The sequence below is a fragment of the Piliocolobus tephrosceles genome, unplaced genomic scaffold (genome assembly GCF_002776525.5).
Source record: "Piliocolobus tephrosceles isolate RC106 unplaced genomic scaffold, ASM277652v3 unscaffolded_33199, whole genome shotgun sequence".
Classification (NCBI taxonomy): Eukaryota; Metazoa; Chordata; class Mammalia; order Primates; family Cercopithecidae; genus Piliocolobus; species Piliocolobus tephrosceles.
In genome coordinates this window covers 271-10,546 of record NW_022316753.1, presented here as the reverse complement: position 1 = coordinate 10,546, position 10,276 = coordinate 271, and the positions used below count along the sequence as shown (strand labels likewise).

The 10,276-nt window shown below is 42.7% G+C and overlaps 1 protein-coding gene across 1 annotated transcript; it reads right to left on the bottom strand.

Annotated features, from left to right (window-relative positions):
- Positions 1–6: 6 nt before the first annotated feature.
- LOC113222670 (zinc finger protein 845) lies at positions 7–7,653 on the bottom strand (the record flags this gene model as incomplete). Its single annotated transcript, XM_026452317.2, has 2 exons — positions 7–2,337; positions 7,518–7,653. Coding segments are annotated over 2 exons (2,467 nt in total), but the record flags the coding sequence as incomplete, so codon positions are not given.
- Positions 7,654–10,276: the final 2,623 nt, after the last annotated feature.

The window sequence follows — 10,276 nt, the reverse complement described above, 5'->3', positions numbered from 1 at the left end:
TCTTGCCACATTCATTACACTTGTAAGGTTTCTCTCCAGTGTGAATTCTAGTATGTTGTGCCAGGTGTGAATCACGCCCAAAAGCTTTGTCACAAACCTTACATTTGTATGGTTTCTCTCCAGTATGAATTCTCCTGTGTTTTTCAAGGCTTGATTTGCGACTGAAAACTTTGTCACATTCTTCACATTTGTAAGGCTTCTCTCCAGTATGAAGTCTACGATGGCAGGTAAGGGATGACTTCTGACTGAAGGACTTGCCACACTCATTACACTTGTAAGGTTTCTCTCCAGTATGAATTGCCTTATGAATTACAAGGGCTGAAGTGCGACCGAAGGTCTTGCCACACTCATTACACTTGTAAGGTTTCTCTCCAGTATGGAGTCTACGATGGCATGTAAGGTATGACTTCCGACTAAAGGTCTTGCCACATTCATTACACCTGTAAGGTTTCTCTCCAGTGTGAATTCTCCTATGTCTTTGAAGGTTTGATTTGAAACTGAAAGCTTCGTCACATTCTTCACATTTGTAAGGTTTCTCTCCACTATGAGTTCGCCAATGAACTGCGAGGTATGAACGATGTCTGAAAAATTTGCCACATCTATTACACTTGTAAGATCTATCTTCATTATGGATTCTCCAATGATTTGCAATAGTTGTAGCATTACTAAAGACCTGGTGACAATCATTACATTTGTAAAGTTTCCCTATACCATGGATTGCTTGATGGTAAATAAGTGCTGACTGCCCACGAAAGGCTTTGCCACACTCATTACACTTGTAAGGTTTTTCTCCAGTATGAAGTCTACGATGGCGTGTAAGGGATGACTTCCGACTAAAGGTCTTGCCGCATTCGTTACACTTGTAAAGTTTCTCTCCAGTATGAATTATCCTATGTCTTTCAAGGTTTGATTTGAAACTGAAAGCTTCATCACATTCTTCACATTTGTAAGGTTTCTCTCCAGTATGAAGTCTACGATGGTATACAAGGGATGACGTCTGACTGAAGGTCTTTCCACAATCATTACACTTGTAAGGTTTCTCTCCAGTATGAATTCTCTTATGTCTTTCAAGGTTTGATTTGAAACTGAAAGCTTCATCACATTCTTCACATTTGTAAGGTTTCTCTCCAGTATGAAGTCTACGGTGGTATACAAGGGATGACATCTGACTGAAGGTCTTACCACACTCATTACACTTGTAAGGTTTCTCTCCAGTATGAAGCCTACGATGGCGTGTAAGGGATGACTTCCGACTAAAGGTCCTGCTGCACTCATTACACTTGTACGGTTTCTCTCCAGTATGAATTTTCCTATGTCTTTCAAGGTTTGATTTGAAACTGAAAGCTTTGTCACATTCTTCACATTTGTAAGGTTTCTCTCCAGTATGAAGTCTACGATGGTATACAAGGTATGACGTTTGACTGAAGGTCTTGCCACATTCATTACACCTGTAAGATTTCTCTCCAGTATGAACTGCCTTATGAATTACAAGGGCTGAATTTCGACTGAAGGTCTTGCCACACTCACTGCACTTGTAATGTTTCTCTCCAGTATGAAGTCTACGATGGCATGTAAGGGTTAACTCCTGACTGAAGGTCTTGCCACAATCATTACACTTGTAAGGTTTCTCGCCAGTGTGACATCTACGATGACATGCAAGGTATCGCTTTTGATTAAAGACCTTGCCACACACATCACATTTATACTGTTTCGCTCCTAAAGGGATTATCTGATGTTTCCTTAAGACTGAGCTATAATTAAAGGCTTTGCCACTTTCAGTACATGGGAAAGATTTTTCTCTCATGTGTACTTCCTGCTTTTGTGTGAGTAATGAAGAATTCAGGAAATTATTCCCATAGTTATTAGATATATGGGTTTTGGGCCTACAAGAAATTCTTTGGGCTGTTGAAAATGAAGAAGCATTGTTGATAGACTTCTCAATGCTTTGGGATGTTGAAATTAAGGAATCGTCGTTGATAGACTTCTCAACTTGATTACCAATCTTCCCTTCGGGCTGAAATATATGCAGTTCAGATAGATGCAAATGAAAGTTTAATCCAAGCTGATCTTTAATAGGTTTGTTTCCATCATGCGTTTGATCCTGTCGGTTTGTACTACTCGTCAACTCTTTGAGTTTTGTCATGGGTGCTTCATGGCTATTTCTTTCATCTTCTTTCCACTGAAACTCAAAATCACGAATATCTTTCTCCATTTCCTGGAAGCAAAAATCTCCAATGTGATGAGGTTCACGTCTTTGCATTGTCCCTCTGTGGATCACCTCTGTATTGCCTTGTGCTGTTGATGAGAACTCCTTCATCATGCATTTGGAAGAGATATCTACAAAATATAAACACCAATAGGTTTCCACTTAAGTACAGATGGTATATAATACTGAAATGTGTAAATAGGACACAAAAAGCAATACTTATTTTAAACTTCCCAAACATTATCTTGAAAGTTTAGGAACAGAAAAGGGTAAGATTCTTCAATAAATAAAGGGCGATTACATGTGCTTGAAATAATGTCTACGGAAGTCTATTTGCAATATCATGTCAAAACGCTGACAGGGCACAAACGTGTATAAGCCTGAAGTAAGGAGTATTTTTCCACTGTGACCCTAAACTGTATAAGAGTTTGCAAAAAACATATCACTGTCACATCAATGAAGAGAAAAACATATTCTTCATATTTACAGCATATTTATTATATACAAATAAATGCTAAAGGACCACACAATATACTATATTGGAAAATAATCCACAATAAGCTCATGTAAGGATAACCAAAATCAATGAAAATTCTGTATTGTCAAATAGTCATAGCACTGAGAAGATAAGAAAACATTACAAAATTAAGCCAGGCGTGGTGGCCCATGCCTGTAGTCCCAGCTACTCAGGAGGTTGAGGCACAAGAATTGCTTGAGTCCAAGAGGCAGAGGTTGCCGTGAGCTGAGATCGCGCCACTGTGCTTCAGCCTGAGTGACAAAGTGAGAGTCCACCTCAAAAAAAAAAAAAAACAAAGCTAATACAATATTTTTCTGAACAACTGTTATAAAATTACTTCTATTCATGCAGAAAAGGCATGTTGTGACATTTAAAAAAATTGTTTGTATTTTTATATTTTTGAGATGAAGTCTCACTCTGTCACAAGAGGCTGGAGTGCAATGGCCCAATCTTTTCTCACTGCAACCTCTGCCTGCTGGGCTCAAGCCATTCTCCTGCCTCAGCCTCCTGAGTACCTGGGATTAAAGGCATGCGCCACCACGCTTGGCCAATTTTTGTATTTTTAGTAGAGATGGGGTTTCACCATGTTGGACAGGCTGGCCTGGAACTTTTGACTCAAGCAATTCACCGACCTGAGCCTCCCAAATTCCTTTAGAGGCGTGAGCCACAGCGCCAGGTGGCACTTTGTGACACTAACGAGTGGAGTGTTTCAGTTATATTGCATACCACATACCGAAAAGCCTTATGTACAGTCATAAAAATTAATTAGTAAAGTAATATAACACATAAAATCAGCAAGCAAATAATAAGTACATTTATACAGCCAACGGAATTCTAAACAATTCTTTGTTAAGAAAAAAACCACGGCCGGGTTCACACCTGTAATCCCAACACTTTGGGAGGCTGAGGCAGGCAGATTATGAGGTCAGGAGATCGAGACCATCCTAGCTAACAATGTGAAACCCCATTTCTACTAAAAATACAAAAAAAAAAAAAATTAGCCGGGTATGGTGGCGGGTGCCAGTAGTCCCAGCTACTCAGGAGGCTGAGGCAGGAGAATGGCATCAACCCAGGAGGTAGAAATTGCAGTGAGCTGAGATTGCGCCACTCTGTCCCAAAACAAAAACAAAACAAAACAAAAAAATGAAAGAAAGCCATAATTTCCACTTACCAGCAGCATACAGTATAAGAACTGAAATACATGTTAAGGATCACTACCTTCTGATGTATGAGATCAAAAAAATACACAGCATTATGAGGAATTAAGAAGTGACTACTGGCTGGGCGCTGTGGCTCTTGCCTGTAATCCCAGCACTTTGGGAGGCCAAGGCAGGTGGATCACGAGGTCAGGAGTTCAAGAGCAGCTTAGCCAATGTGGTGAAACCCTAACTCTACTAAAAATTCAAAAAAATTAGCTGGGCATAGTGGCGGGAACCTGTAATCCCAGCTACTCAGGAGGCTGAGGCAGGAGAATCGTTTGAACTCAGGAGGCGGAGGTTGCAGTGAAACGAGATTGCACCACTGCACTCCAGCCTGGGTGAGACTTTATCTCAAAAAAAAGAAAAAAGAAAAAAAAGAATTGACTAACAATGTCAAAAGGTGCAACTATGATATCACAACTACATTTATGAAACAGCCAGGCCATATGGCAATTCTATATATATGCATTGACCTTAGTTATCTAGTTCACTATGCACAAAATATAAAACATAGACTGTGTACTGGGAAAATTTATAAACTGGGATCAGAGAAAACATTGTATAAAACAAATTGCACAATAAAACCATAAACAATATGATGCAGGCTCCCTGGTCTGAATGTTCTTATTGAACAAAAGCCACATTCAGAGTTCTTATTCTCCAATAGGATGTTCCTGCAGATGGGACCTTTGAGAGAATTTGGTCATGGGTGTTGACTACTCATGAATAGGACTAGTGATTTAATAAAGAGATATTAAAGAGCTCACTGCCTGTTCCTGTTTCCACTATGTCAGGACACAGCAGGAAGGTGGCTGGGCTAAACCACGAGGAAGGCCGTCACCAGGAACCAACTTGGCTGGCACCTTGCTCCTGGATTTCCCACTTTCCAAATTCATGAGAAATAAATGTCTATGCCGTAAACCTCCCAGTTTAAGCTATTTCCTTTTTTGTTTGTTTTTGAGACCAAGTCACGCTCTATCACCCAGGCTGGAGTGTAGTCGCACGATCCTCCTGCCTGAAGAGATTCTCCCACCTCAGCCCGGAGTCTCACTGTGTCACCCGGGCTGGCGTGCAGTGGCACAATGTCAGCTCACTGCAACCTCCACCTCCCAGGTTCAAGTGATTCTCCTGCCTCAGCCTCCCGAGTACTTGGGATAACAGGTACCCACCACCATGCCCACAAAATGTTTGTAGTTTTAGTGGAGACAGGGTTTCACCATGTTGGCCAGGCTGGTCTCAAACTCCTGAATCAGGTGATCCACCCATCTCAGCATCCCAAAGAGCTGGGATTACAGGCGTGAGTCACCCCACTTTGTATTTAGTAGAGTTGCTGTTTCACCATGTTGGTCAGACTGGTCTCAAACTCCTGACCTCAAGCGATCCACTCACCTAGGCCTCCCAAACTGCTGGGATTAGAGGCGTGAGCCACCTCGGCTGACCAGTCTAAGCTATTTCTGAGAGGACAGTGAAATGACTGAGACAGGAAAAGGAGCATCTCATCATCAACATCACCGAAGACTGGCACATCTGATTAAACAAAGGAAGTTTAGCGTCTGAACTGTAAATCTTGCAATACTTGAAGCCAATCTAAAAACAATAACATGTTTTAAAAACTTTGAGGCTGGCTGAGCACGGTGGCTCACGCCTGTAATCCCAGAACTTTGGGAGGCTGAGGCAGGAGGATCACGAGGTCAGGAGATCAGCAGCATCCTTTCAGCACCTTCCTGGCTAACACGGTGAAACCCCATCTCTACAGAAAAAAAAAAAAAAAAAATTAGCTGGATGTGGTGGCACGTGCCTGTAGTCCCAGCTGCTTGGGAGACTGAGGCAGGAGAATCACTTGAATCTGGGAGGCGGAGGGTGGAGTTAGCCAAGATCGAGCCACTGCACTCCAGCCTGGGCAACAGACAGACACTCAGTCTCAAAAAAAAAAAAAAAAGAAAGAAATGAAAGAAGTCTAAAGAGTAACTCCCACCCACAAATATACATAAAGTTCTCCAGTAAAGGTAAATAAAGACAGACAGGCTGGACGCGGTGGTTCACATCTGTAATCCCAGTACTTTCGGAGGCCAAGGCAGGTGGATCACCGCCTGAGGGCGGAAGTTCGAGACCAGTCTGACCAACAAGGAGAAACCTTGTCTCTACTAAAAATACAAAATTAGCTGGGCGTGGTGGCACATGCCTGTAATCCCAGCTACTCAGAAAACTGAGGCAGGAGAATCACTTAAACCCGGAAGTCAGAGGTTGCAGTGACCCGAGATTGTGCCACTGCACTCCAGCCTGGGCAACAGAACAAAACTTCGTCTCATAAATAAATAAATAAGTAAATAACCAAATAAAAGGACAGAAACTTGTATAAGTGTACCTTTTCTTCATAATTCAACTTTCTTTCCTATTATTTAGAAGAAAACAGCATGAGAAAACACCATACATATGTGATACTGAAAATGCAACATACAGAAAATAATTCTAACATAAATAACAAGGAGTTCTAGAGGAGAAAGAGTAGTTTTTGCAGGTTATGAAAATTTTTTTTGAGACAGGGTCTCACTCTGTCGCTCAGGCAGAAGTGCAGTGGCATGATCTTGGGTCACTGCAACCTCCGCCTCCCGGGTTCAAGGGACTCTCCTGCATCAGCCTCCTGAGTAACTGAGATTGCAGGCACCCACCATCGTGTCTGACGAATTTTTGTATTTTTAGTAGAGACAGAATTTCGCCATGCTAGCCAGACTGGTTTTGAACTCCTGACCTCAGGTGATTTGCCTGCCTCGGCCTCCCAGAGTGCTGGGATTACAGTGGCACTCTTGCGCCACCGGGGCACAAGAATTTTTTGAGCCCGAGAAGTGAAGCCAGCTGCAGTGAGCCAACATCGCACACAGCAGTGACGCTTTGGCGACAGCGTGAGACTCCATCATAAACAAACAAACAAAGGTCGATAAGAAGGGAGTCAAACATGTCTCCATAAAAAAGCAATTAAACACAAAAAGTAATAAATGAGAAATGAAGAATAAAAACAAACCTACAAGAAATACAGATAATATGTAACAGAAACGCAACGGTAAGGTCTTCTCCATCAGTAATACTTCAAATATAAATATTTAACTCTGCACTCAGAAGGCAAAGACTGGCTCAATCAACAGGAACCAAGTACATGTTGTCCACGGAAGACTCATATTAGCCCTAAGGACACACATATGCTAAAATTTAAAAAATAAAAACCAATAATTAGGTATGGGGGTTGGCGGCTGTAACCCCAGCTACTCAGGAGGCCGAGGAGGATGTGCTGAGCCCAGGATACCAAGACCAACTTCAACAACACAGCAAGACCATGTCTGCAAACAAAAACAAAAACAACACCTACAAAACAAAAAAAAACTAAAAAAGTAGCTCGGCATGGTGGCACGCACTTGTACCAGCTACTGGGGGAGGCTGGGGTGGGACAATCACTTGAGCCCAGGAATTCAAGATTGCACTGAGCCCTGATCACACCACTGCACTCCGCCCTGGGGGAGAGAAACACTGTATCTAAAAAAAAAGAGAAAATACAAAGATACACAAGGACGCATCCCCACTTCTGGAGGGAAGTTATCCTCACCCAGGGAGACCAGGTTCCTGTAATTCTCCAGCATCACGTCTCTGTATAGAGTCCTCTGAGCAGCGTCCAGGCATTTCCACTCCTCCTGAGAGAATTCTATGGCCACATCCCTGAATGTCAACAGACCCTGAAATGAAAACACATTTTAAGGAAATGGTTATGGGAGGAGTTCTTATCTTTATAGAAAATGAGAAGAAGAGAGAGGGGAAAGCGTGGATTTAATTGTAGAGAAAGTTCTGACAGCCAAGTAAGGGATGTTTAACCACATGATGTTTTCTGAGTTGTGTTTTATTACACTTCTTTTTTTTTTTTTTTTCCTGAGATAAGAGTCTCGCTCTGTTGCCCAGACCAGAGTGCAGTGGCACAATCTCAGCTCACAGCAACCTCTGCCTCCCAGATTCAAGCAATTTTCTTGCCTCAGCCTCATGAGTAGCTGGAATTACAGGCAGGCGCCATCACACCTGGCTAATTTTTGTATTTTTAGTAGAGACGGAGTTTCACCATGTTGGTCAGGCTGATCTTGAACTCCTGACCTCGTGATCCACCTGCCTAGGCCTTGCAAAGGGCTGCGATTATAGGCATGAGCCACCACACCTGGCCTTATTATACCTTTTGAAGAGGTCACAATACCCTCTCAGTATGAATTTCTGATGTTTGTGGATAATACAAAAGAAATGAATACAGGAGCAGGGCACAGTGGCTCATGCTTGTAATTTCAGCATTTTTGGAGGCTGAGGCAGGCAGATCACCTGAGGTCGGGAGTTTAAGACCTGCCTGACCAACGTGGAGAAACCCCGTCACTACTAAAAAAGAAAAAATACAAAAAGTATCCAGGCGTTGTGGCTCATGCCTGTAATCCCAGCTACTTGGGAGGCTGAGGAAGGAGAATCGCTTGAAGCAGGGAGGTGGAGGTTGCGGTGAGCCGGGATTGCACCACTGCACTCCAGCCTGGGCAACAAGAGTGAAACTCCATCTCAAAAGAAATAAAATAAAATAAAATAAAATAAAATAAAATAAAAATCAATGCAGGTTTCTCCTTATAGAAATGTTAGAAACTTTTTTTTCTTTTTGAGACAGTCTTGCTCTGTTACCCAGGCTGGATTGCAAAGGTGCCATCTCAGTTCACCGCAACCTCCACCTCCCGGGATCAAGTGATTCTCCTGCCTCAGTCTCCCGAGTAGCTGGGATTCCTGGTGCGCACCACTACTCTTAGCTAATTTTTGTATTTTTAGTAGAAATGGGGTTTCACCATATTGGCCAGTTTGGTCTCAAACTCCTGACTTCATGATCCACCTGCTTCAGCCTCTCAAAGTGCTAGGATTACAGGTGTGATCCACCACACCCAGCCCAGAAACGTTTATTGACAATGCTAGTGACATTCAGTATCTAGATGAGACAGGGTATGAGTGATATCTTCAGAGATGACAACGTCCACAGTGAAAGATCAGAATCAGAAGCTAAAATCCGGCCTGGCACAGTGGCACATGCCTCTTATCCCAGCTACCAGGGAGGCTGAGGTAGGAGAATTGCTTGATCCTGGGAGGCAGAGGTTGCAATGATCCGAAATCGCGCCACTGTACTCCAGCCTGGGCAACAGAGACTCCATCTCAAAAAAAAAAAAAAAATTAGCCGGGCATGGTGGCAGGCACCTGTGGTTCCAGCTACTTGGGAGCCTGAGGTAGAAGGATGGCTTGAGCCTGATAGTGGAAGTTGCAGTGAGCTAAGATCATGCCACTGTGCTCCAGCCTGGGCAACACAGTGAGACCCAGTCTCAAAATAAAAGAAAATACATGAAAACTAAATTACTCAAAGTATGAAAATACATTATATATATATATATATATGTCCACAAAATAATAAAACCTACACAGACTCACAACAAACTAGATGTTAATACAAAGGATTGCCATTTTCCCCAGATTTTCAAAAAATGAAAGATGTTCAAAATATATACATTTTTGTGTGTATATATGTATATATATGTGTGTGTGTATACTTGTGTACGTGGGTGTGCATATAGAGAAAGGTTTTAAAAATATAAAAAGTAGCAAGTTTTGTTTAACTTAAGAGGAATCACACCTTGGTAGAAGAGGACACATTGGCAGTTGGGGGCAGGGGGGAATCTTGTCTGATCTAAGAAAACAGGAAATGCCCCATCCTAGGGGAAGCAATCACCCTTTCACCTGCCTGACCTGGAGGAATCTTCAGATATCTGTAGGAATGCGGGGCGTGCACTGAGGCAGCCACTATGGCACTCTTCACACAGAGAAAAATCGCAAAGGAGCCAATTTCCAATGCAGATGCCAAAGAGCAAGCCAGCCATGTTTACTAACACGACAACATGTACATTTTTACAACCAGCAGGATCAAATATCAAAGTAAGATATTTACTGGAACACAAAGAAGAAAACAACAGATACTGGGGATTACTTGAGGGTGGAGAGTGGGAAGAAGAAGAGGAGCAGAAAAAATAACTCTTGGGGGCTGGGCGCGGTGGATCACGCTTGTAATCCCAGCACTTTGGGAGGCCGAGGCAGGTGGAAAACCTGAGGTCAGGAGTTCAAGACCAGCCTGGCCAACATGGTGAAACCCTGTCTTTAGTAAAAATACAAAAGCTAGCCAGGAGTGGTGGCAGACACATGTAATTTTACCTACTCAGGAGGCTGAGGCAGGAGAATTGCCTGAACCTGGGAGGCGGAGGTTATAGTGAGCTGAGCTCATGCTATTATACTCCAGCCTGGGCAACAAGAGCAAAACTC